Below are 26,639 nucleotides of genomic sequence, written 5' to 3' on the forward strand. Positions count from 1 at the left end.
TGCATTCTGTGAATCGTTGTATTTCTGAACCTGTACTTCCACTGTAAGCTTCTCAGATAATTATGCCAGTTCAGGTAAGGTCAACAAACAATGAATCATAATATATTGTACAGAAAACAAATGAGATGACATTCTTTCAGAAATTTACAGTTTAATAGAGATACCCCATGTAAAGAATGACTTCTATATAATGTGGAAAGTACTGCGATAAAGGTGTGGTGATGGCACTTAATAAGGCTGAGGAGTTTGGGAAAAGCTTCCCGGGGCCGATAACAATGGCTATAATCTTCAAGGATGAAGAGAGTTTAGTGAAGTAAAGGACCAAGGAGGGTGTTCCAGGGAAAGTAACATAAAAAGGTTACATCAAACACAAGGAGATGAGTGCAGCAAACTACAGTTTAAAAATTAATTATGCATGATGTGACAAAAAGGGTCAACCAATAGGAAATTAGGCAGGACAAGAAGGTAAAGGCCAGCCGACTGAGGCTCTATATGCATGCCAGGGGCTATATTTATTCTACAGGTGAAAGATTTTAACTAGGAAGAATGATATGGTCTAGGTCCAGGATCAGAGTGGTGGCAGTTTCAATGACAAGTTTAAGAGTAGTAAGTTTCAAGGCATGGAGGCTAATTTAGAGATTGCTAGAGTATTCCAGCTGAGAGGACACAAATTACTGAACTAGTTATAGCAATCTACAGGGAGAACTATCCCAAATTCCCAAATCCTTCTATGGAAGTAAAGCTTGAGAGAAGGCAAGATATTGTGAGAAATTTTTTAAATTACAGTTTATACTAACTAATTAATCAACTCCAAAGCATCACTACAATGCAATTAAGGTTCTAGTCTCTCAGTGACAGAGCCAGTCCTTTCTCAAATATTAACTCTGTAGGTTAAGGAAAGCTGCATATTCCTGAGAAGACATTAACCTATCTCTTAAATTACATAGTTTCAGATGATAATTCCATCTCTTTCTGGAGGTGAATACTGTTTATCTTACTTGCTTAATGGTATAATTTATGTAAAGCCCAGAGCTCTTACTGTAAATGGAAAGTATACACCCAATTAAAATCAAAGTAGTTACTTAGGAGATCATCCAACTATTCTAGGAATACTCTAAAGGCTCAAACATTTGGGGACTTGTTAGGTACTGTCTTTCAGAAGCTATATGACATTAGTTGGCCCTTGAACAACATGGGCTTGAACTGCCTGGATCTACTTGCATGCGGACTTTTTAAAATAAATATATTTGGAACATTTTTGGATATTTGTGACAATTTGAAAAAACATTTTATTTTTTCTAGCTTACTTTATTGTAATAGCATATGTAGCATATAAAATATGTGTTAATCGATTGTTTCTGCTATCTGTAAGGCTTGATGTCAACAGTAGGTTACTAGTAGTTAAGTTTCTGGAGCGTCAAAAGTAATACACAGATTTTCCACTGCATGGGTTGACACCCCTAGTCCCTGCATTACTAAAGGGTCAAATGTATTTTGAATATATTTAGCAGAGGTAATAGATGAATTCAGTATTGTTGATTTTTTGAGACAATTACAATTAAAAGTAGAACTTTATTAACAATTTCATCAGGTATTTGAAGGCATTTGGTGATAGCACAGCCAGAACTATCTGATATATCCCAAGCACCTGACACTTAGCAACTGCTCAATTATGGTTTGTTGAATACTCAGTATGTGTTAAAGAACTTGTCTGCTAAGTCTAATATCAGAAAACCTGCTATGATCTCTGTTGCTTTGTTTCTGGTCATTCATAAACTTTCTCTATTTTTAACCACGCTTCATAATTTTTTATAGGATGCCAGATGTTGCAGATGAGGTTCTAGAAAATGTTAATTTTTCACCCAAAATTATTATAATTTATTTTGGCAGGCAGACAGTGAACAGGCAGGTAACCTTGATCCTGTAGAGGGCTGGTTTCAGGTTTTGTAATGGCTTGATTGTATTAGTTTCGCACTTACTACGAGGGCACGATCCTTGTGGGATATCAATGGAAAACCTATGTTGTTTAACCAAGCCTTTCAAGCATTATAGTACTTGAATGAAATCCCATCTCTTATTCCCTCTGCTCATCAAGGTCACCAATAACTTCACATTGTCCAGTACAGAATTTTCCTACCTCATTTTAATTAACCTTTCACAGAAGCATCTGAAACAAGTGGCCACTTCCTCTCAGGCGGGCGCTACTAGCTCTAGACCAACGCTGATTTCCAACTACTCATCTTGTCTTTTCTCTCATAAGAGAGAAATAGCTAAACATAATTCCTCAACTACCCAAATCTGATAGTCTGGATAGTGAAGAACAGTTGTGCTTGCTTTCCATGGCCCCTAAAAGTTGAGGGGTAGTCATATGAAATAGTTCCAACCAACAAGGTTGATATTTCTGGGAAGGCTTTTGCTTATCTGGAAAAAAAGAAAAGGCCCAGCTAGAACTGTCTACTCCCCTCCTTCTAGTCCTGAATAAAAACCTGACAGTAGAGATGCTGCTTTTTACAGATGTTATCCCACATTCATACAAAAACCTTAAAATCGATGCCATTTAATTAGCAGCCTGTACCCATCCTTGCTGCTATCATCAGGCAATACCTTAACAACCTCATCATTCACTGAACACATGGGGCCTTCTTCTTGGTCCCAAGCCCTATAGCATTCTTTTAAAAGCTCCAACCACATTCCCTACCCCGAATTTCAGTTCCTTGAAATTTTCAGTTAACTCTACCTTCACCCTCCTCCTAGCCACACACACACACTCCCTCAGGCACATCCTTACCTTATCAACTGAAACTACTCTACCTATGAAATATTTATTTTTTTCTTTGACTTGATCCTCACATCCACCCCAGGCTCTCACACTATGACTCCTTCAGTTTGTTTTTATTATTTTGCTGATATCTCTGTAACTACCTCCCTCAGAAGTTACTAATTAACAGAGTCAACAAATATTTATGAAATCCCTACACTGTAGGAGGGGCAGGGCTGCAGAAGAAAACTAGACAGCCATCGCCCACCCACCAAGGAACTTAAAATTATGGTGGGGGAAAGAGCTATAAACCCAGGAACTAAACCAAAAATACTTACAAAATGTGGTAAGTTTTAGAAAGTGAACAAGGCCCTGACTGAGAATGACAGTCATATAGGAGGGAGGAGGGGGCAGGCCAAAGAAGGCCTCTTCTATGAAGGGACGTTTGCATCAAGTCTCGAGGATGCCAAGAGTACACAGCACGGTGGGCATGCTGAGTGCAGGGGAACACACGCTCGCTCGAAGGCCCTCCTCTCCCGGGGCCCCTTTGTCCTGTCCCTTGCCTGTTGTCACCATGTTGGCCTTCTCCCTCTCAGCCAGGCTCTTTCATCTGAGTCACTGTATTTCTTCTTGACCTCACCTTCTGTCCTTCCCTTCCCTTTTCTCCATGATTTTCCTCTTTCCCCTTCAGCCAGCACATAATGTAGAACTAAAAACTGTTTCAATTATTGGCTTAATAATTACTATCTATTAGCTAAATAATTAGTTGTTCTGCTCTTAATTTTTTTAAAAAAGTGGGCTGATTGTGTATATTTTCTTTAATTTAAAAGAAATCTGTAGAATTTAACTCTGTGCCACTCAACCAATTTTCGTCCTGTGAATGAGAGTAATTGCACTAGAAAGAAATGCAAACATTAATAATTCAGTTGATGATAAGTGAAATAACTTATCAACTTCACTTAATCACTCTTACAATACTTTTCTGATATGCAAGCTAAAAATCTCACCTAACCTAACCAAACTGTATGGGACTCATTCTCCCTCAGCATCCATAGAACATATTAAATATATTATTTTTCCTCTTTTATAAATTATACATCTATAAATCTGTTTAAACACTTTAAACAGGGACAATTGTAGAACAAAATTCACAGTCCTAAAGCAGTGGCTCTCTATAGTCTCACGGGAATGTTGCCTTTAGTACTATTAGTATATATAACTTTATAGAATGCATACCTTGTTGTCTTCCCAATAAAGTGCAAAGCATTCATCTCCAGGTTTCCAGAGTTTTGAGTACTCCATAGGAATAGACGAGTCTAGTACTTTCTCTGGTTTGATTGGCCCAGATCTTCTTTTGGGCCCACTATTGTAAAATATTTTATCATCATAGGGTGCAGCTGTGATGGGTCCTGCTGGCTTAATAGGCCCTACTCGTTTTCCCTTCGGCGGCATTTCTGTCTCTCCATTTGGAACACCAAAGAAACTATTAGTTCGGACAGGATTCTGGTAATCAGTATTTATATGGAAATGTTTTTCCATTTTTACACCACTGAAAGCTTCATTATTTATTGTTCGTGGTTTCCTGTCATAAAAATGATCAGGATTCGCTGTTTGGTTTTCTCTTTTTCCACGTTTTTGGTTATTATAATCTATAGATTCTTGATGAAGTGGATTTTCTTTTGCCTCTCCATAGGATGGACCTCTTCCTGATCTGCTTTGCATAGAGTTATCCCTTTTTTTAAAAGCGCCGTCATTGTGCTGAGAACTTAGAGGGTATGAAATATCTTTAGTTCTATCGTATCTAGAATATGGTCTATCACACTTGATTCTCTCTTCAGCCCATACTTCAGATCCTGAAGAAGTACTTGGTCTTTCAGAGCCTCTGTTTCTAGGTAATCCACTGCCTTCTAAAATTGACTTTGAATTTTGAGTGTCTCTTTGAAAACGAGGAGGTTTTTCATTTCTTGGCTGTCTGGTATCATTTCGAGGAAGATACCTTGGTTGATTATTATCTTTCACTCCATTCTGATCAGTATTTGACAATCTGTGTTGTCCCTGATGAAGCTGCTGCAGCTGTGACTTAGGTTCTGAAAAGTAAATCACATGCATATGAAAATGAATACTCTGCATTAATACTCAATTACTTTAAAATGTTTAGCAGCCATTATGTTAATACAAAATTATCAGACTACTATTTTAAAATCGTCCACTAACTTTCCACTTCATTATCCTAACCCGCTCTGCTTCCTTAGAGGCCTGCATTTCTAGTGGACAGTCTTTCTGATCAGCCACATTAGTGAAGTAAAGCATTGACAGGAACCATGAAAAAATGGTGGATAATTCAAAAGCAATTTGTCTTTGTCCCTGAATGCTTGCATTCTTATAATATAGCTACCTATATATGTTGCTCTGGTAATTCATTTCTAAGACATTAATGATTGGGAGTTGCAAACGGCCACCTCAGAAGCTGCCATGAAACTGCACACATACAACCTTTCCTCAACTCCTTGCTAAATCCCATTCCAATTAAAAAATGCATAGTTATTGTCAGTCAAGGTCTAGCCTTTGCAAATATGTTATTTCTCAAATCTATCTGGATCTGCAGTTGCTAAGTGTTTAGATTACAGATCTTCTACTATAGAAGAGAATTATTAACTCTCCTGATCTTTCAAAGTAATTAAGAGCAGGTACTACTTGTAAATACAGAGTAAAAGTATCAAAGTCTGGTTAATAAGCACAATAGTGCGGATAATGTCCAACTAGAAATCAAAAGCAGTAACATGGTAAATATATACTCATAGACAATTTAATGACTGCATTCACATAGTGATTTTTATTTCAATTTGTATCATGTCTTTACATTTTCCTCCTCCATTGTTTCACACAGCATGTCTATAACATTATTACCAAACATATTGTCTGGTCTTTGGTATACATGTCTTGTTTCTCTACTCATGTTCCAGGGTCACAATATTTCATAACAGGGGAACTGCTGACATTTTGCGTCAGACTGTTTCCTCTATTGCAAGAAAATTAACCTTTTTGACCTCTAGGCACTAGAGCACCCACACCCAGCATTCCTCATCACTGTGAGGACCACAACTGTCTCCATACATTTCCAAACACCCATTGATGGAAAAAAAGGTACCAGCTAAAATGCCTGAAACAACAGGGAAAAAGATCTTTAAGAGTTCCTGAATGACAAAACAAGTCACAGACTAAAGAGAAAGATTTAAAATGGCAAGAAACTTCTCAACATAACCATTGGAAGCTAGAAGCCATTATGACTGACTTTAAATGTCTTTGAAATTAAGTGAGAATTGTTTTCTAAGTCCAGTTCTCTATCCAACCAAATCATGCATTAATTGGAACAAAGAGTATATATTTTTCAGATATGAAAGATTTCAAAAACGAGCCAAAACAATTTATGGAAACATTTTCTAAAAATCACTTTTTCCCAAATCTGCTTTATCAATATATGACAGATATCTTATTTTAAACAACTGCAGTTGACAATAAATTTTTCTTTAGAAATAAGAAAAATGGTCACCTTCAGGGAGGGTGCTTTGGCATTTAGTGCTTTAGGCCAAAAAGGTTAATTTTCTTGCAGTGCAGGAAACAGCCTGACCCAAAATGTTAGCAGTTCCCCTGTTATGAAATATTGTGACCCTGGAATATGAGTAGAGAAACAAGACATGTACACTAAGGACCAGTTAATATGTTTGGTAATAATGTTATAGACATGCTGTGCAAAACAACGGAGGAAGAAAGTACAAATGACACTTTCTGTTGGCATTGTTTATTATCCAGGAGTAAATAGTGAACATAAGCAGGACACAAAGAGCATTTTCAGCAGAAAGCATGTAATAGTATTTGTTTCAGTCATTATTAAAGAATAAAAACAGCAGTTGCCTTTCACGGTGTGCTATATATTAGACATTATGTACTAGCACTTTATACACATTATCAATAGTCCCTACAGTAGTCTGAAGATAAAGGTATGAGATTTCCTTAATAGAGAAGTCCTTTGTATAGTGAGTTGAAGAAAATTTTCAGCTTCCAAAATAGGTCAAATATGAAGGTATTTTATTTGCTGCCAATTAGTTTGAATAGATACTTATGAAGTAAGTATTTTAGACCTGTTGTGTTCAAGGTTCAATTTTTCTTATATCATCCCAGTTAGGGCCACTGATATCTAAGATGGTCAGGAAGTACAAATAAATTAGGCCATCGTGACAGTAACTAAATATCCTGGACTATAGAAGGGGGTATGGATAACCATGTATATAGAATGAAGGCTTCAACTATGGTTGGTAGGTGTGGGAGAATTTGATTTCAGTTCTAAACGAAAAAAGGGTAGATTTCCTAATCTATTTAATTGATGACATACATTAGATTACAGAATGAGTAATTTTACTAATAATGAATATATTTCATTTCTGTTATTATGCTGAGATGGTATAGTCAAAGAAGAATCTATGAAGGAAATTATTTTTAAAGTGAGAATTGCTCTTAAAAATCAAACTAAATGAAGCAGAAGGTACAACTGTGCTTTTAAAAGAACATAGTTCTCCAGCAGTAGATTCACAGACTCCAAGAAGGAACTAGCAGTTACCAAAGGGAAAGAGTAGGGGTGGGGAGGAAGGGAGAAGGGGATTAAGGAGCATTATGATTAGCGCACATAATGTAGGGGGGGTCACTGGAAGGCAGTGCAGCACAGAGAAGACAAGCAGTGCCTCTATAGCATCTTACTATGCTGATGGACAGTGACTGCAATGGGTGTGTGGCGGGTACTTGATAATATGGGTGAATGTAGTAACCACAATGTTGCTAATATGAAACTTTCAAAAGAATGTATATCAATGATACCTTAATAAAAAAAAAAGAATATAGTTTTCATACACATCCACTTCATTCCAAAATAATCTAACAGTAAGAAAGGAAAGTCCTTAAATGTTTCCTCACTCTTAGATTTTCTTACACCCAGTAACTTTTGTCCTAGGTTCTCAAGTAATGAAGCCAAAGTAAATATTTTGAAAATGGGCTAAAGAAATAACAGAATATACTCAATTACTAAATTGTGGAAAAGATTATTTTAAGTAATTTTTAATAGTCCCAAAATCAAATAGAGAACTCAGCTCTCCAGTTAAAATCTAGTTACTCTCTGCCATAACTTCTCGAGAAAGCATGGTGATTCCAAAGCACCCAAAATACTAACTGGTTCCAAAAGTTAGGTCTACAATCACTCTCATAATAAAAATACTAAGATTTTTTTTTCATATAGGAAGCAGAATAAAATGCATAAGTTCTTTTTAATGACCTGAAGAGGAGAGATGAAATAAAAGCACAAATAGAAATTGGTAACATTTATTATTAAATAGGAGAAAAAGGGAAAAAGAATATTATCAAAAATAATAGAAAATTTGTCACCAAATACATAAAACTGTGAAAACTTCTGAAAGATAAAAGTGATAAAAGCTCATATGAAAAAAACTAACCAAAGAGTGCTGCATAAGTTTAGCTGGACTTGTGATAAATGCTGTTAGGCCAGATCATGAGTTTCAAAATGTATGTTTACAAGATAATTGATCACAATGTTTTATGTCACCATGATTTGAAATGCAAGGATCATTAAAATAAATGTATTAACTGTCACATATTATCTGGGTTTGTATGTAAGAATGTGCTGAGTTAATCAGACATCTTAAAATATTAATACTTCCTTGCCGAATATCCATTCTCCAGTCACAGTTGCACTTGCATTTCACAGCTGGAAAACAGGTAAATTCTGTTTTCCAAGACGATTCTTCATTTTACTCTGAGATACCTACCTGAAGAAGATGTGTCTTAATATTTGTGTCTGACTCTACTCTAAAGGACACTTCTGCCTACATTATTTCATGTAGTTTTCACAACCACCCTGAAGGGCAATATTACAATCTTTATTTTTGCGAATAAAATAAAACAAAGCAAGGCTAGCAGCTAAAAAATGTGGAAGCCAGAGTTTAAATTCAAATCTTAACTCATGCCAAGGCGCACTATTTTTCCACAATGCCAAGGTGCCTGCCAGAGGAACAAAACAGAATGAAACCAACATGTGAGCTACAATTTTATCACCTACATCTATTCACCTGGGGAGGGAGATGCAGAATTCACAAAGAGTCTCACAATCTCTGTTGGGCAGAAAATACTAATTTGGATACTAAGACTGTCAGAAACCTGACCTAAAATTGACAACTGTTTCCATTAATGCAGGAAAAAACTAAAGCCGCATTTAACAAATGGACTGGTATTTAGAAGCTCACCAACTGGCACTTAGAGATATCATGGTGTGTAGGTCACAACCTCTGGTGAAGCACTGCATACATTATATCACAGCTCTGCCACTTAGTAGTTTTCTAACCTTAGGCAAGAAATTTAACTTTTCTGAGTCTCATCTTTAAGGTAGGGATAACAACAGAGTCTACCGTAGAGGTTAACTAAGTCAATACATGCAAAGTATTCAGAACTGTGTCCGGCTTTAATAAGCATTCAGCAAATGTTAGCGGTCACTGTTACCATGATGATTATTAGCAGTATTATAAATATGCAAATAAACTAAATTAATTACCTTATTAAAAAAATCAATGCTTGGATGATAACACGCTTCCTAATTTGCACATCTTCCCCACCACCAATCCCCATCTTTAGTTAGGATCCTTACCTTGGTTTAGTTTTGTTTGCTTTTGTTGTTGTTGAAAACAAGGCAGAAAGAATGTTTTAGTAAAAACTTTTTTATTGTCAAATTATAAAAGTTACATTATGGAGAAATTTGATAATCAGAAAATTAAAATCATACTATATTACTGTTTTTCACTTAAAATACATTCATAAACACTCTCCAGATAAAATTTCTTGTATACACCCTTTAACATTTTTCTATATTAAAAAAATGCTAAGAAATATTTTAAAAAGTAAGAGCACTTATAATTCTACATATGAGAAATGGATAGAATGAAAATACTACCTTCTGCCTATCCAAATCTACCTCTAGGGATAGCCACTATTAACATTTTCAGAGGTTATTCTTCCTTTTTATGTAATTCATACAGATAATGCCATGCACATTTCACTGATTTTTTTAAATGAAAAAAGCACTCACGCACATACCATAGGCTGCAATATATTCTTTAAATTAACTGCATATTGTAGCCGTCTTTTTAAGTGAATACAAACAGGTAACTCATTCATTTCAATACTGTACTTTGCTTTTAAAGGTGGATGCTTTAAATATTATTACATATTAATCAAATTGGGGGTGGGGTTTAAGTCTTACTAAGCATTGTTTTCTCCAGTGCCTAGCTACAATATTTCAGGCAAACAGATGGCTTTTAGTAAGTATTTGCTGAAAGAAAGATACAGTTACTAAAAACGATAGGACTGGAGCAAGCTTCTAAATTCAAGATTATTGCCTGTTTAAAACTGTCATCTGGGCTCAGCTAAGGGTGTAACATTGAAATAGAAAACATACTTTTCTATTTTGCTTTCTGTAAGAAAGGTCTGTATCAAAGCACACTGGGAAAGATTTAGTTTGAGTTCAACTGATTATAGAAAAAGGCTGCACAACACCTAAACACTGACGCCAAGACCAAATAAATTAATTCTCCCACTTACTTGTGACTTATCTCTGACTAAGTTACAAAGACTTGACACACTTCATCTGTAAAGTGTGGATAATGATACTTATCACAGGATTATGGTGAAGATTCAAATTGAAAATATTTGTGAAACTGCTTTTCTCATGAGTCTCTGTAATTAGACTGACCATTGCAAATGAATCGCAGTTCTACCACTGGGTATTTGTTTGGCCTTGTAAAACTGGAACAATTCTAATCACCTCTTTCATTCATTCAGTTACTCTGTACTATGGGTGCTGAGCACTGACTATGGACAGCTGTCAACACTGCTCTAGTCACTATGAACAGTAGGTAAGAGCCATAACCTCTCTATCCTGTGGTGCTTCGGGTGTAATGGGAACAGGTAGACAACAAGTAAACAAACAAGTAACACAGCTTAAAACTGTCGAAGCCTAAGAGGAAAATCTAAACTGTTATGATAAAACTGGGCTTAGTGAGGGTATACCAACTGGTGGGGTAGGTACGGGGTTCTCTGAAGAAGTGGTACTTCAGTTGAGCCCTAAAATATGAGAAGAAATGCAATGAAAATAGGGAAGAGTACTGTCCAAGGAGAAGAAATAGCACACGCACAGAAGTCCTGGGATAGAAACTTACTTCATGGAGGTAATATGTTTCTGAAAAAACCCTTGTAGGGAGAATTCTAAGTAAAAACATCACCACTATTTATTAATTTCAAAGGGGAAAAAGTTGTACATATCAATGCCCCAAAACTGATGTTCATGAAGTTTAATAAAAATACCAAATCCCAGAAAAAAATGGACACAAGAATAAACATTAGTTATAACACTATCTGGCAGGGCATTTCCTTTCATTAGTTACTCAAAGATATACAGTTTTTTTGTCATCATTAAATTCTTTCATAACTATGACATCCATTAAATTTAACACTAAGTCAAAAAATAAACATTTATGGTACTCAGGGTTTATAGAACTACCTTTTAGTGTCCCAAATCTCCTTAAAAAAATAGAGAGAGGAAAGTAAATGAAAAAAAAAAAAAGGTTAGGGAGCATAAGGCATTAAGATCACTGCTGCTTTAAATCAACAAATCATTAAAACATGAGAAAATGCAACACACATTAATAATACAACTTCAAAGGTGCCTCTTCTCCAGTCAAGATCAAAAGGCATGCAAAATTCAAGCCAGTGCTTCTAAGTGCCAAAAGACAAAAACAAAAACAAAGAAGACAAAAAAGTTTAGTTCAGGGAGTACCTAAAATTCCTCATATAGTTAAAAGACCAAATGAGCTTATCTCAGGGTGTAACTAATAACATTCTCCAATCCCATTTTACAGACAAGGAAGCTGAAGGGTTAGCCAAGGTCATAAAATTAACGGGGCAAAACTGAGATGAACCACTAGTCAGGTTCCAGGCCCAACTATTAACTTCCCTGATATACCTCCTCAGTAAGCTACCATTACATTACTAGCATTAAATCAGTAATAACCATGAATTATTTTCAGAATTTCCTCATGGAACCCAGGTTAGAATTACCGTAACAATACATTTGCCATGGGAAAAAAAGGATTACTTGTACAAATTTTTCATTAAATGAGACTACATCTATTTAACTTAGCTGATTTTCATTCTTTTATTTTAAATTTTTTATTAAGGTATTATTGATATATACTCTTATAAAGGTTTCACATGAAAAAACAATTTACCCATATTACCAAGTCTCCAACCATACCCCAATGCAGTCACTGTCCATCAGTGTAGTAAGATGTCACAGAGTCACTATGTGCCTTCTCTGTGCTACACTGTCTTTCCCATGATGCCCCACACCATGTGTACTAAACACAATTCCCCTCAATCCCCTTCTCTCTCCCTCCCCACACGCCCTTCCACAGCCCTCCCTTTGGTTAACCACTAGTCCCTTCTTGCAGTCTGTGAGTCTGCTGCTGTTTTGTTCCTTCAGTTTTGCTTCATTGTTATACTCCACAAATGAGGGAGATCATTTGGCACTTGTCTTTCTCCACCTGGCTATTTTACTGAGCATAATACCCTCTAGCTCCATCCATGTTGTTGCAAATGGTAGGATTTGTTTCTTTCTTATGGCTGAATAGTATTCCATTGTGTATATGTACCACCTCTCTTTATCCATTCATCCATTGATGGACACTTAGGTTGCTTCCATACCTTGGCTATTGTAAACAGTGCTGCAATAAAAATAGGAGTGCATATGTCTTTTTGAATCTGAGAACTTGTATTCTTTGGGTAAATTCCCAGGAGTGGGATTCCCAGGTCAAATAGTATTTCTATTTTTAGTTTTTTGAGGAACCTCCATATTGCTTTCCACAATGGTTGAACTAGCTTACATTCCCATCAGCAGTGTAGGAGGGTTCCTCTTTCTCTGCATCCTTGCCAGCATTTGTTGTTCTTAGTCTTTTGTGTGCTGGCCATCCTTACTAGTGTGAGGTGATATTTCACTGTGGTTTTAATTTGCATTTCCTTGATAATTAGCAATGTGGAGCATCTTTTCATGTGCCTGTTGGCCACCTGAGTTTCTTCTTTGGAGAAGTGTCTGTTCATATCCTCTACCCATTTTTTAATAAGGTTATTTGCTTTTTGGGTATTGAGGTGTGTGAGTTCTTTATATATTTTGGATGTTAATCTCTTGTCAGTTATGTCATTCACAAATATATTCTCCCATACTGTAGGCTGCCTTTTTGTTCTGGTGATGGTGTCCTTTGATGACCATGCATTGCTTTTATGAAGAAAAACAATATTAAATGCTTCTTTCCTCCAATTAAGGAACATTAAAGTAGATGAGGATATGGCATATGCTGACACTGCTTTGTGGAGGCTATCATGTTGCTTGTAGTTGTTACATCTTACCTGAGGTATCAGGGCTGCTAATCCTAATGCTCTAAATCCTAAAGTATAAAGGACCACTCCTTATGTCCTTCCTTCCAACCAACCCTAGCACACAAATAAGCATTGCCAGTCACTTCCATGTTTTTTAAAAAACTCCTCTCAAATTGGATTATTTTCATGTTCTTGGCATATTCGGGACATAAAGTAACACAAGAATTGTTTAATCGAATGTAGCACTGCAGTCTCACAATCATTCCCACACTACTTACTGCCATCAGTGTTTTCAGTTCAGTTGTACATTGGGGGACTGGGTAAGTCAGGTAACACTCCCCTGTTGATGAACTGGGCATTTATATAAGAGATGCTAAACTTAGGGTCAAAACTGTTTAGAAATACTAACTTTATATTATTTTTGCTATAACTCAAATATTAATATTTATTGAAAATATAATGGAAACATTAACTGAACACAGAGAACTGTCATTATTGAACTTGTAAAAACAGAACAACTGAAACTGTCATACAAGAAGCATCAGTGAGGTGCAAAAAACAAAACTTAACTTGTGTGGTTTTTCTTTCCAAGCTGAATAATATTTTCTGGATCACGAGTATGATGATTTTAGACAAAATATTATTTTTGCAACATAGTTTTTGCCAATTTCATAAAACTATAGCAAAACAAAAAGGAGAATTCGTAATTTGAAGCCCAAACATGCAGTGAAATTTAAAGCCACTTTATTTTCAAGGGCAAGAAAACAAAAGTAAAGAAAAACCAAAGGAATGTCCAGTTACGGACTTGAACATTATTTTAAAGATGTCATAGTACTATAGTTCAAAAGGTTTCCTACTGATGTATAAACTGCTTCAAGTGCAATAGCTGAAATTACTGTTTACTAATCAACAAGTAAAGCAAATCAAAAACAAATCATTAAGGATATTTGTTTTAAAAACATGGTATTAAGTGATCAGTACATGAATTCACATCATAACAGAAGCATAACACTTTCTAATATTCCTATGCCTATATTTAAGCCATCTTATACATACTTTTTTTAACCTCAAAATTCTCAACAAATTTTCTCAATGATATAAATTAGGGATTTTTGTAGAAAACATTTTTAGATATTGTGTATATTTTGCAATGATCACAAAAACTTTTGGCTATAAAAGTTTGCCTATCAGCTCAAAATTTCTATACTTTGTTTCTTTATAAAAAATTATTTCCAGTATAAATTTATTCTTTGTGAATTCTGTCTCATTTCTTACAGGTACATATAAACACAAGGGTTTATTAAATGATTATACTTTCCAAATATTATCCAAATAAAATGTAACCTTTAAAAATATGTGATAGGCAGGAAAAGGAATCACCTATCACCCCAAGCCTATAGTATAACTTTTTCATGCTCTATTAAATATGTTCTTTCTTCCAGTCTTTTCAAAATAACCATTTTAATGTTCATAGAATATTTATCTGCCGGATATTCTTTAGCTTGTCTTCTAACCCCACCACCTCACTAACACTATGTATTTGTCAAAGTCTCCAATTAGGGATATGCTGAAGCCAGCTTAAACATCAAAGAAGAACTGATTATTAAATTTAGGGAAAATGTGCAAGCTGATTGTTAAACTGTTGACAGCTTGAAATCAGCCATAGTGGAAATATTTACACCACAGAAATCAGGAAAAGCTAAAAATAAGGACATCCCTCTCCCCTTTCCCACTTCTCCTCTCAGAGCCAGTTGTTAAATATTCACCAGCACGCTACTGATGGTATATAAACCCAAGGACAATTTCCATCCTTATCTGTTGCTCTCATACCACTACTTCATTGGCAGCTGCTTTCTCAGTTTCCTTTGCTGGCTCCTCCACCTCTACTTGAACTCTAAATTTCACTAGCTGCTTGAGGTCTCTCTTTGATTTTTAAAACTTACCATATTGTGGGATAAATCCCAGAATTTCCAGAATCTCCTGCCTGAACTTAGTCCATTTACATATCAACAGGTGTTTACCGCTGCAGCCTCTCAGGGCAACGGATAGAGGAAGGACAGTCATTCTCTCTTCTCATCTGTTTCTGGTGTGTACTCAGTCTGGCATCTGCCAGTCACCAAGAATTTGACAATGAAGTTCCTCCCAGAAGGGGCAGGTGGAACATAGAAAGTACACCGTGTCGGCAGAGCAAAAGTGAGGGCCAGAAGAGACAGATGGGGCCAGGCCTAGCTAGCTAATTTGAGCAAGCTGTGAGTAATAAAAAGCCTTTCTCCCAACCTACTTTTTCCCTTAACTTATTTCAGCCATTGTGGAAAGCAGTGTGGAGGTTCCTCAAAAAACTACAAGTAGGAATACTATACAGCCCAGGAATTCCACTTCTAAGAATTTAACAGAAAACAAAATCACTGATTTGAAAAGATACATGCACCCCTATGTTTACCACTGCATTATTTACAATAGCCAAATTATGGAAGCAACATAAATGTCCAGTGAACAATGAATGAATGTGGTACATATACACAATGGAATATTATTCAGCCATTAAAAAAGGAAATCCTGCCATTTGTGACAATATGGATGGACCTAGAGGTTATTATGCTAAGTAAAATAAGCCAGTGGAGAAAGACAAATACCATATGATTTCACTTATTTGTGGAATATAAAAACAAAATAAAGCAAAATGAATAGAACATTAGTAGACTCATAGACACTGAGAAGTGACTAGTAGTTACCATGCGGGAGGAGTTGGAGTGGATGGGGGAGTGGGTGAGGGCAATAAAAAGACACAAAAATTCTCAATCATAATATAAGTTGGTCATAGGGATGGTAGTACAGAATGGAGAATATAGTTGATGATTCTGGAACATCTTCCTATGTTGACCGATAGTTACTGCACTAGTTAGGTTGTGTATTTAATAATATGGGTAACTTTTGAACCACTGTGTTGTATACTTGAAACCAATATAAGATTGTATATCAGGATACTTCAATAAAAAAATTTTAATTAATTAAATTAAATATAAAAGGAAAACCAGAAATCTATGGTAAGCTAACTTTAACCAAGTGTCTATATATTAACTTTAAAAACTTTCACTAAAGTTATCCATGAATACATATATAACTTTCTATATGTAATTAGTTATTAGTTCAAATAGCTAAATTTATATTCATAATCAGAACATTACATGTGCAGCACTGTAGCATAATTTTACTTTCCATTTGGCATTTTGTAGAACATCTTTAGCTACCTGGTTTCACTGCTCTGGCAAAAGGAAAATGCCAGATGCTATTCTACCAGAATGCTTGCAAATCAAGGGACCCCGATGTCATAACATAGACCAGAGCATTGTAAACTAATCTAGTGAAGGACCATGATTTTTGTTGTAGTTGTTGATTTTGGTATTAATTTCTAATCAGGTGTTTATTGTTACTTTTGTAAAATACAGTAACAAATTTTGAGGTACTGTCAAACTGCTATAAGAGTTTCTTAATATTTATTCAATTTCAGCATTTAATATGTACTTGTTCCCGACCAGACACTAAGTAGTACTGGTATAGATCATTCAGTATGAAGGTAACAAGCTTGGAGAACAGAACTGTAAACAATTAATTCAAGGTAAACTTAAAGCACTCTCTAGAAATTTGAGGCAATTTGTACTTAAAAAAGAATGGAACGCTAGAAAGTAATCAGTCCTATAAGAAAAAGCCAAGGACTAGGAAGGCTATAGGGATGGGTAGGCATAGAGAAAATGATAGGTAGTGGGCCAATAACTACACATTCTCTCTGTTGTGCTGACAGCTTATGACTACTCATATAGAACCATTCATCCCAGGCTTCCAGACAGGCATTTCACCACTGATTTCAATCAATGGGTTCCATGTGAAATGGGGAGGAATGCTGTTTGATTCAATAAGATGTAAATAATCAATACAGATAGATGGTCTCCAACTTATAATGGTTTGACTTACATATTTCAACTTTATGATGGTGCAAAGCAATATGTATTCAGTAGAAATCATACTTTTTTCCAGGGTTAGTGATATGTGGTACAATAGTCTCTTGTGATGCTGGGCAGCAGCATGGAGCAGCAGCTCCCAGTCAACCATATGACCACAAGGGTAAACAACTGACACATTCACAACAATTCTGTATCTATTCAGCCATTTCATTTTTCGCTTTCAGTACAGTATTCAACAAATTATATGATATTCAACAATACTATAAAATAGGCTTTGTGTTAGATGATTTTGCCCAACTGTAGGTCAATTTAAGTGTTCTAAGCACATTTAAGGCAGGCTACTCTAAGCTATGATGTTTGGTAGGTTAGATGCATTAAGTGCATTTTCAACATATGATATTTTCAACTTAAGATGGATTTATCAGGAAATAAATGCACTGTAAGTTGAGAAGACCTGTAAATGGCTGATCCTTTCTTGAGCAAACCCTTCAAAAGAACATCTAGTCTAATACATATATATATATTTCTGGCCTTTCTAATTAAAACATTACTATTATATCTCATTTCCTTCCTACAGTCCCTATTCTACACTCTTCAAGATTTGAGCTACAAATGTATAAGCCATTACAGAAAGGTATTCAAGATCTCAGGGAGGACTTCAACAAAAAGACAGAAAACCTGAAGAGAGCTACTCAGAGCCAAAGAATACAGTATCTGAAATGAAACATACAATGAAGGGATTTTAAAGCACATTATGTCATGTAGAGTAGATGGTAAATGATGTACAAATTAGAGAAGAGTAAAGAAAACAAACTGAGGAACAGAGAAAATAAAGGATCCCTAGGAATGAAAGAATGGTAAGAGAGCTATGTGACCAATCCAAATGAAACAATATTTGCATAATAGGGGTACCAGAAAGAGAAGAAAAAGACAAAGGGATAGAAAGTCTCTTTAAAGAAATAATTGTTGAAAACTTCCCCAATATTAGGAAGGAAATAGATGCTCAAGTCATGGAAGCACAGAGACCCCTAACAAAAGGAACCACAGGAAGACAACATCAAGATATATAATTAAAATGGCAAAAATCAAGGATAAGGAGAGAGTGTTAGAAGCAGCCAGAGAGAGAAAAAAGTTTACTTATAAAGGAAATCCCTCTCAACAGAAATTCAACAGTTGAAATTCTTCTCAACAGAAATTCTACAGGCCAGAGGGCCTGTAGATATAGTTAATGTACTGAAACAGGAGGACCTCCAAGCAAGAAACCTCTACCTAGCAAGATTATCATTTAAATCTTAAGCAGGTATTAAACAATTTCCAGATAAACAAAAGTTGAAAGAATTTGCCACCATAAGTCAGTCTTACACAACATGTTAAAGGGAATGCTGTAGATGGAAATGACGCTAAGGCTAAATAGCTTTCCCAGTGAAAATAAACCCACAGTAAAGGCAGCAGACCAACTAATTACCAAGAAAGTATGAAATTAAAACAAAAGAAGCAAAATCAACTATAAACATATCAGTCAAGGGATACACAAAAAGTTCAGATTATGCCATCTAATACAAAAAATGTGGAGGAGGAAGAAGAAAGAAAAAATGTATCTCTAAATTGTGTTTGTTTTAGAGTAATTAGCAATTTAAGATACATTGTTGCACAGTAAAGAAGGTATCCTTGAACATTTGGTAACCACCAAAGGAAGCTTACAATAAGTAAACATACATAAATATAAATAAATTAATAAAGGAGAGAGAAATCCAATTACAACATTAAATAATACCATCAATAAGAGAAGAGTATAAGAGAGGAAGAAGGAACAGAGAGGAGCTAAAAAAATAAACAGAAAGAAATTAATAAAATGGCAGTAAGTACACATCTTACTTAAGGTACTTACGGTAAGTACCTTAAATATAAATAGACTGAATGCACCAATCAAAAGACTAGCATGGCATAATGGATAAGGAAACAAGACTCAGCTATATGCTGCCTACAAGAGACTCATTTCAGACCCAAAGACACATACACACTAAAAGTGAAGGGATGGAAAAAGATATTCCATGCAAATAACAAGGAGAAAAAAAGCAGGAGTCACAGTACTTGTATAAGACAAAACTGATTTCAAAACAAAGAAAGTAACAAGAGACAAAGGACATTACATAATGATAAAGGGGTCAGTCCAACAAAAGGATATAGCCATTATAAATATCTACGTACCCAGCATTGGAGCACCTAAATAAGTAGAACAAATACTAAAAGAATTAAAGGGATAACATATTCATTTTAGGAGACTTCAACACACCACTCACATCAATAGGCAGATCAACCAGACAGAAAATAATTAAGAACACAGAGGTACTGAATAATACATTAGATCAGATGGACTTAGATATCTATAGAAAATTCCACCCAAAAGCAGCAGGATATACATTTTTCTCAAGTGCACATGGAATGTTCTCCAGAATACATCACATCCTAGGCCACAGGAAGAGCCTCAATAAATTAAGAGATTGAAATTGTATTACGCAGCTTTTCAAACCACAATGGTATGAAACTAGAAATAAATTACACAAAGAATACAAAAAGACTTACAAACACATGAAGGCTAAACAACACACTTCTAAATAATCAATGGATCAATGGACAAATTAAAACAGAAATAAAACAATACATGGAGACAAATGAAAACAAAAACACAACAGCCCAAAACCTCTGGGAGGTGGCAAAGGCAGTTCTAAAAGGAAAGTATGTTGCAGTACCATCTTACCTCAAGAAACAAGAACAATCCCAAATAAACAGTCTAAACTCACAACTAAAGAAACTAGAAAAAGAACAAATGAAACCCAAAGTTAGTAGAAGGAGGGACACAATAAAGATCAGAGCAGAAACAAATAAAAAAGAGGAGAATAAAACAGTAGGAAAAAAAATCAGTGGAATCAAGAGCTGGGTCTTTGAGAAATTAAAAATAGGTAAACCCCTAGCCAGACTTGTCAAGGAAAAAAAAAAAAAGAGCATACACAAATAAAGAAAATCAGAAATGAAGAAGTAATAGTCACAATGGATACCACAGAACACAAAGAATTATTAAAGAATACTATGAAAAATTATATACCAATACATTGGACAACCTAGAAGAAATAGAAAAATTGCTAGAAAAATACAACCTCCTAAGACTGACCCAGGAAGAAACAGAAAATCTGAACAGACGAATTGCTGGCAATTAAATTGAACTGGTAATCAAAAAACTCCCAACAAATAAAAATCCAGGATCATATAGCTTCACAGCTGAATTCTACCAAACATTTCAAGAGGAGTGAATACTCATCCTTCTTAAAGTATTCCAGTAAGTAGAAGAGGAGGGAATACTTCCAAATTCATTCTAAGAGGCCAGAATCACTCTAGTACCAAAACCAGACAAAGATACTAAAAAAAAGAAAAATACAGACCAATCTCCCTGATAAACACAAATACAAAAATCCTCAACAAAATATTACAAAAACTAAATTCAACAATACATCAAAAAGATCATCCATCATGACCAAGTGAGGTTTATTCCAGGGATGCAAGGATGGTATAATATTTGTATATCAATCAATCATCATACACCACATCAACAAGGAGAACAAAAATCACATGATCATCTCAGCAGATGCTGAAAAAGCATTTGACAAAATTCAACACCCATTCATAATTTTAAAAACTCTCAGCAAAATAGGTATAGAGGGCAAGTACCTCAACATAATAAAGGCCATATATGACAAACTCACAGACAACACCATACTTAATAGTGAAAAGCTGAAAGCTTTTCCTCTAAGATTAGGAACAAGACAAAGATGCCCACTCTCACCACTTTTATTCAACATAGTACTGGAGGTCCTAGCCATGGCAATCATACAACACAAAGAAATAACAGGCATCCAAATTGGTAAGGAAGAAGTTAAACTGTCACTGTTTGCAGACGACATGATATTATACACAGAAAATCCTAAAGAATCTGCCAGAAAACTACTAGAACTAATAACTGAATTCAGCAAAGTTTCAGGATACAAAATTAATACACAGAAATCTGTTGCATTCCTGTACACAGTGAACTAGAAGAAAGCTAAATCAGGAAAACAACTTCATTTACAATTGCATCAAAAAGAGTAAAATACCTAGGAATAAACTTAACCAAGGAGGTGAAAGACCTATACTCCGAACACTACAAGACATTCATGAGAGAAATTAAAGTAGACACCAAAAAAATGGAAATCTATCCCATTCTCATGGATAGAAGTATTAATATTGCCAAAATGGCTATCTTGCCCAAAACAATTTACAAAGTTAATGCAATCCCTAACAAATGTATAAGCCTAACTAAACTGACTTCAAAATTGATTAAAAGAAAACAAAAACCAAAAAGATAGCTAGGAAAAGCCTAATTCATGTGAATTACCCATCAACAATTAACATTGTATCTACTAACATCTAAATATATTATTAATGTCTGAATATTACATGAAATTTGAAATTATACAGTACTTTTAATCAAATAAATGCTACTTCTCACAAAACCCACTGGAAATAGAGTAATGGTACTCCATAAAAGTTATATGTAGTATAGTCTGAATTTTATTCTGCCAATGATAAGAGTCAATGGAGTACTTTAAGCAAATTTGTGTTTTGAAAGATCACTGACTACAATTGAAAATGGGATGATAAAGTTCCTCAGTCAGTTGAGGGTTGATGAGGTCCTGAAGTAGGGTAGTGGGGGTGTAGAAGAAGAGATGGTGAGTCTATGGTCTGCTGCTGTCATTGCTCATGAGGATGACAATGGATAGTGCTGGTGCTGGCAGAACTACCACTACAGAGGCCTAAGGGCCAAGCACTGAGCTTACCACTTTAAATGCATTATCAAATTTTATCTTCTCAACAACCCTGTAACTTAGGTTCTGTTACTATTTCCCCATTTTCTAATAAAGAAATTAAGGTTTAAGAGATTGTGTTACTTTTGACCTAACATTCAACTTGTAAATACAAGAGTTGTGAATCAAGTTGGTGGTAGAATCTGTTGTATTTATCTGCCCCAGCCCCCATGCTTTTGGGCATGGGGGCTGGGGGACAAACAGTGGTGGGAACTACTCCTTCCTCTTTACATATAATACTGATGAAATCAATTAAGATCTCCTATGCTTTCCTGACTAAGAAGGGAGCAGATATAGACACAAGGAGATGGCAGGTCTTTTTCTATTTAATCTCCCAAGTATGAAGACCATATGCTTGTATCTAAGAAATATTTTCTTATTCTCCTTTACCTCCTTTAATGGAGATTTGACACTAACAGCTGTAGTGCTTGTTTTTCCAAGGCTCTTTGGGTTTCTATTCCAGCCATTCCACATACACCAATGCCAGCAACTCCAGGGCACTCAGTTAAGCTTGGAGAACCAATAATTATATGATGAAAAATATCTTTATTTTCCAAAAAAAATTTACTTCCAAAAGTGAGCTGAGTTTTTAATATGCATATCTTTATATGTCATCATTCTCCCTTATATATAGACTTTATGTTACACCTGGAACTACCTGGGCCAACCTTTGCTACAATATGAAGAAAGTTTGTCACCACACAAAAAAGCAGAATTCAGAGACAGAGACAGACTTCCCAGTTATATGAGCTAATAAATACCTTTTATGCTTGTTTGCATTTCTGTAGCTTACATCTTTAAGCAAAGTAATTTAGAAATTGGTGGCAGGAAATAGGGTGATACAAATGACAGAACCTAAAATATAAAGCTTATTTAGTAAAGGAAGGGTGCAGCGTATTGAAAGTCTCCTTATGCCCTAACGGGAAGCTGGAACTCCTCATTGTGCAGTTAAACCGTACCCTAATTAGGCTGATGCTTTAAAGAACTTGGTCTGAAGATTCGTTGGTATGTGTTGGTGCCTTACTTCTTACTGCCTTCGGTAAGTTCTATAAGAAAGAGACAAGCTGGCAAATTTGAAAGGAAAGGACACAGATAGAACTAGCTAAGTGGCATTCTTCTCAACTATTACCAATAAGCCAAAAAAAGACTGAGGATCAGATAATTGTGCTTCTATGAACCAAGGGACAGAAAAGGTGCAGTGGGAGATGAGACTGGGTCCTGGAAAGGGGAAACTTGATCACCTACCACCATGTCCAAATGTATGAATGTCAGATGAGTTCTGAGTTCCTGTATTTGTTTAGTTTAAATCTCCTTTTTATAAAAATATCTCTATTTTAATTCTGTTCATATTTTTCTAAGTCTTTACCCTTTATATGACTGAATAATAGTCTATTCTGATAGAAAATATAGAGAAACATGAAAAGAAAAACTGGTAACATACTTAGTTTACAAAATAAGCTACACAAACAAGGAGATGGTAGCAGAGTATGAATTTATGGTAGTTAGTCTGTCCATTCTTCTCACAACACCTCTTGTTCCCACTCAGAACGAGTTAAGGTTATCCTGGTCTTATTTAGATGTAGAAAGTTAGAACAGTAAAGTCACTGTGTCAAGGCATTTCTTCCTCCTATCTCTGGCCAACCCAGGTATCTCCCATGATAACAGAAAGAATCAAACCTACTCTTTCTTTCCCAAGCTGAAACTTAAAATATGTATTTCCAGTGGACATAATTTTAAATAGTATTTATGTATCACTGAAGTGAAATATTGAAAACTTAAGGTGTATGATATGAAAACTGATTTTTGAAAGTTGGCTTGATATCTACCAACTATTTATAATATCTAGTATATAAAACTAATTTAAAAAATCTATATATATGAGCCTTTGGGAACACAACTCTATCACAAACTGGTTAATTAAATCTTCCCAGGTTGACATCTAGTCGTGGCATATCAAATAGAACACTTTAACTAGTGATTACTTCTCAGAAAACAATGTAATCCAACCTCATTTGTTTCAGAATATTGATAAAGAATGTCGACTAGAATTACACTTGATTTCAGTTTAAAGATACAACAACAAAAAATTAATGCTGAGAGAAAATCTCTAAGGAAAGTACATGTGATGATCAATTACCTCTGGTTTTTAAAAAATTCAGAATAAAGAAATGATAATACTCTTTGTTCTTCTAGATAAAATTATATATTACAATGTGAAAATATATGTTACTAACCTGCATTAAATTTGTCAGAAGTACATTAAGAGATTTATGTTTTTCTTCAACAAGCCTGACTCAGTACACAGAATCTGATAAGACCTAACAAATCCATCCAGGCCCAGACTTACTCAGCTAGAACATGACTTCTAGGAACTACAATTAAATAAAATCCTAGCAGCTTATATGATACAAAATATAGAAGCAAGAAAAGTTTGACTATTCAACTAAATTAGAAATAAATTTTTAAAAACCCAAATATATGTATCACTAAATCCTAATTACTTTTTTATAATCAATTTGGGATTGGAACAGACTCAAATGACACCGATGACAACAACAAATACAATTATAAGATAATAACTTTCTTCATTAGCTGTCATTACGCATTTAACCATTAAACCATTAGACTCTAAACTGAAAAGCTTTCTAGATTTAAATGGCCAATATTTTCTCTCATCACTGAAAAGTTAATTTCACAATCTAAGAGTTGTGGCATAATGACTAAATTTCAAAGAAACAACAAAGTGTTGATTCAATAAGTAAAAGATTATTGTAGGTTTTATTTCCAATTAAAAAAAACCCCATGATATTATAAAATGAGCAGAAAAACAATTCAGTAGCTCGCCTCAGCTGTTTATTTTACTATGTGTCCCAGATCACCCAAAACATGCCACAATAATGTAAGAGGGTTGACAAGAAAAAGAGTAACAGAATGATACCTGCAAGACACCCGAGGGTGCCCACACAGCAAGCATCCCCAACAGTCCTGTCTCCTTTGTTGCAATAGGTTTACACGAAGAGTCAAGAGAATATAGAAAACATCTACAAGCACAATAATCTTCATTCTATACACATATCAATTTACTGTCCAGTTGTTCATGTTTATGTGTGTTATTGTCAGTTTTTCCTGAGCGATGTCAACATCATCAGAGAAAGAGTTTACAATTAGAGGAACTGCTACTGACAGAGTCAGCTTCTGGCCAGACACTTGAAATAACGAAATAGTAAACCAAGCAGTGTTTTCAAGTCTGCCTGATTCCTAGCCATTCAAAACAACTAGTTGGTCTTATTTTGGCAATAAAACTTTGAAACAAAGTTCAAAGGACTAGATACTATCAGAGATTGTAAACATGAGAGATCATGTCTGATTGCAGTATTCAACTGTTTCTGTAAGCTTTCATATTTTGTTCTGTTTTGTTTACAGTAAGTGATAAAATCCTTTAAAATAAGTATTTCTATGCCCCTTTAGTTTGTGGTTTCTGCTGTTTCACAAACTAGACAGTAAGCTTCTTTGGGGCAAGAGCTTTAAAACCCATCCATTTTCCTTAATTTTTTGAATGGTATTTTATTATATTTTGTATCCCCACCACTTACCATGGGCCTAGTACAAATAAATACTACATAAAATACTGCCTTTGTAGAATATATAATTCCTCAAACCACATACAATGTAGTCTTACTTCAGTCTCAAACACATTTCCACCTTGCAGACAAACTTTTTTCTTAAAGTACCAAACAAGCCTCATTGCACTCATACTGAAAGCCCTTTCCTGGCTTTGCCTTGCCATCTGGATAAATCAGTAACTCCCCAGGACAAAATCCTCTTGATCTGGCTCCAGCCTACCATGTCTACCTCTGGCCCTCTACCCTGTCTCTTCCACACCCAACCAAGCACAGTGAGCTAGTGTTCTGATGCCTCCAAGCCTGGACACCCAGAGCTCCCTCTACTTGGGCTGCCCTTACTCCAGTATTCCTCCTGTGACTTGTCAAATGCCAACACCTCTAAAAGTCTTCTGCCCATCTCCCATCTTGGTTAGCTGCCCTTCCCACATAGTACTTTTAGGGAAGAATAAAAATTTTGCTTCTCTGAGAATAATGGTCACCAAATATGAAAAAAACTAATGTAAGCTGGGAGGTGGTAATTTCTGGTGTTAGGATGACCACAGATAAATATGAGTTGGGATAAAATTTAAGAGTGTGTGAAAATATTAGAAATAACAAATTTCTTGAATTTTGGAATTTATGAAGCCACAGGTTATATTCCTTGTGAAAATCAAGGGCCTGGAATAATACTAGAGAGTCCATGTTTTTCTCACATTCCAGTTGATTCTGTCATTTCAGTAATAGTGACATAAATAAAACACATTCTACTAAAACAAATCCTATATTTACAGACATGTTGATAAATTTTTGTCTCCTCAGAAGTAAATCTAACACTTCTGTTCATTTATGAGCAGAGATTCATGTCATGTATGCTAATTAACTTAGTATCTTTTCCCAAGTAGAATACTAATACTATTTCATTCTGTGGGATAGGATGTGTTCT

General features: G+C 35.2%; 1 protein-coding gene across 2 annotated transcripts in view; it reads right to left on the minus strand.

Annotated features, from left to right (window-relative positions):
* Nucleotides 1–26,639, minus strand: part of TDRD3 (tudor domain containing 3) — a 211,316-nt gene that overhangs the window by 39,187 nt on the left and 145,490 nt on the right. For both annotated transcript variants that reach the window (XM_073212542.1, XM_073212543.1), the window contains exon 11: nucleotides 3,995–4,845. In XM_073212542.1, coding sequence (XP_073068643.1) covers nucleotides 3,995–4,845 — 851 coding nt within the window. The remainder of the gene's footprint in view (nucleotides 1–3,994; nucleotides 4,846–26,639) is intronic.

Source organism: Manis javanica, chromosome 9, assembly GCF_040802235.1.
Source record: "Manis javanica isolate MJ-LG chromosome 9, MJ_LKY, whole genome shotgun sequence".
Lineage (NCBI taxonomy): Eukaryota > Metazoa > Chordata > Mammalia > Pholidota > Manidae > Manis > Manis javanica.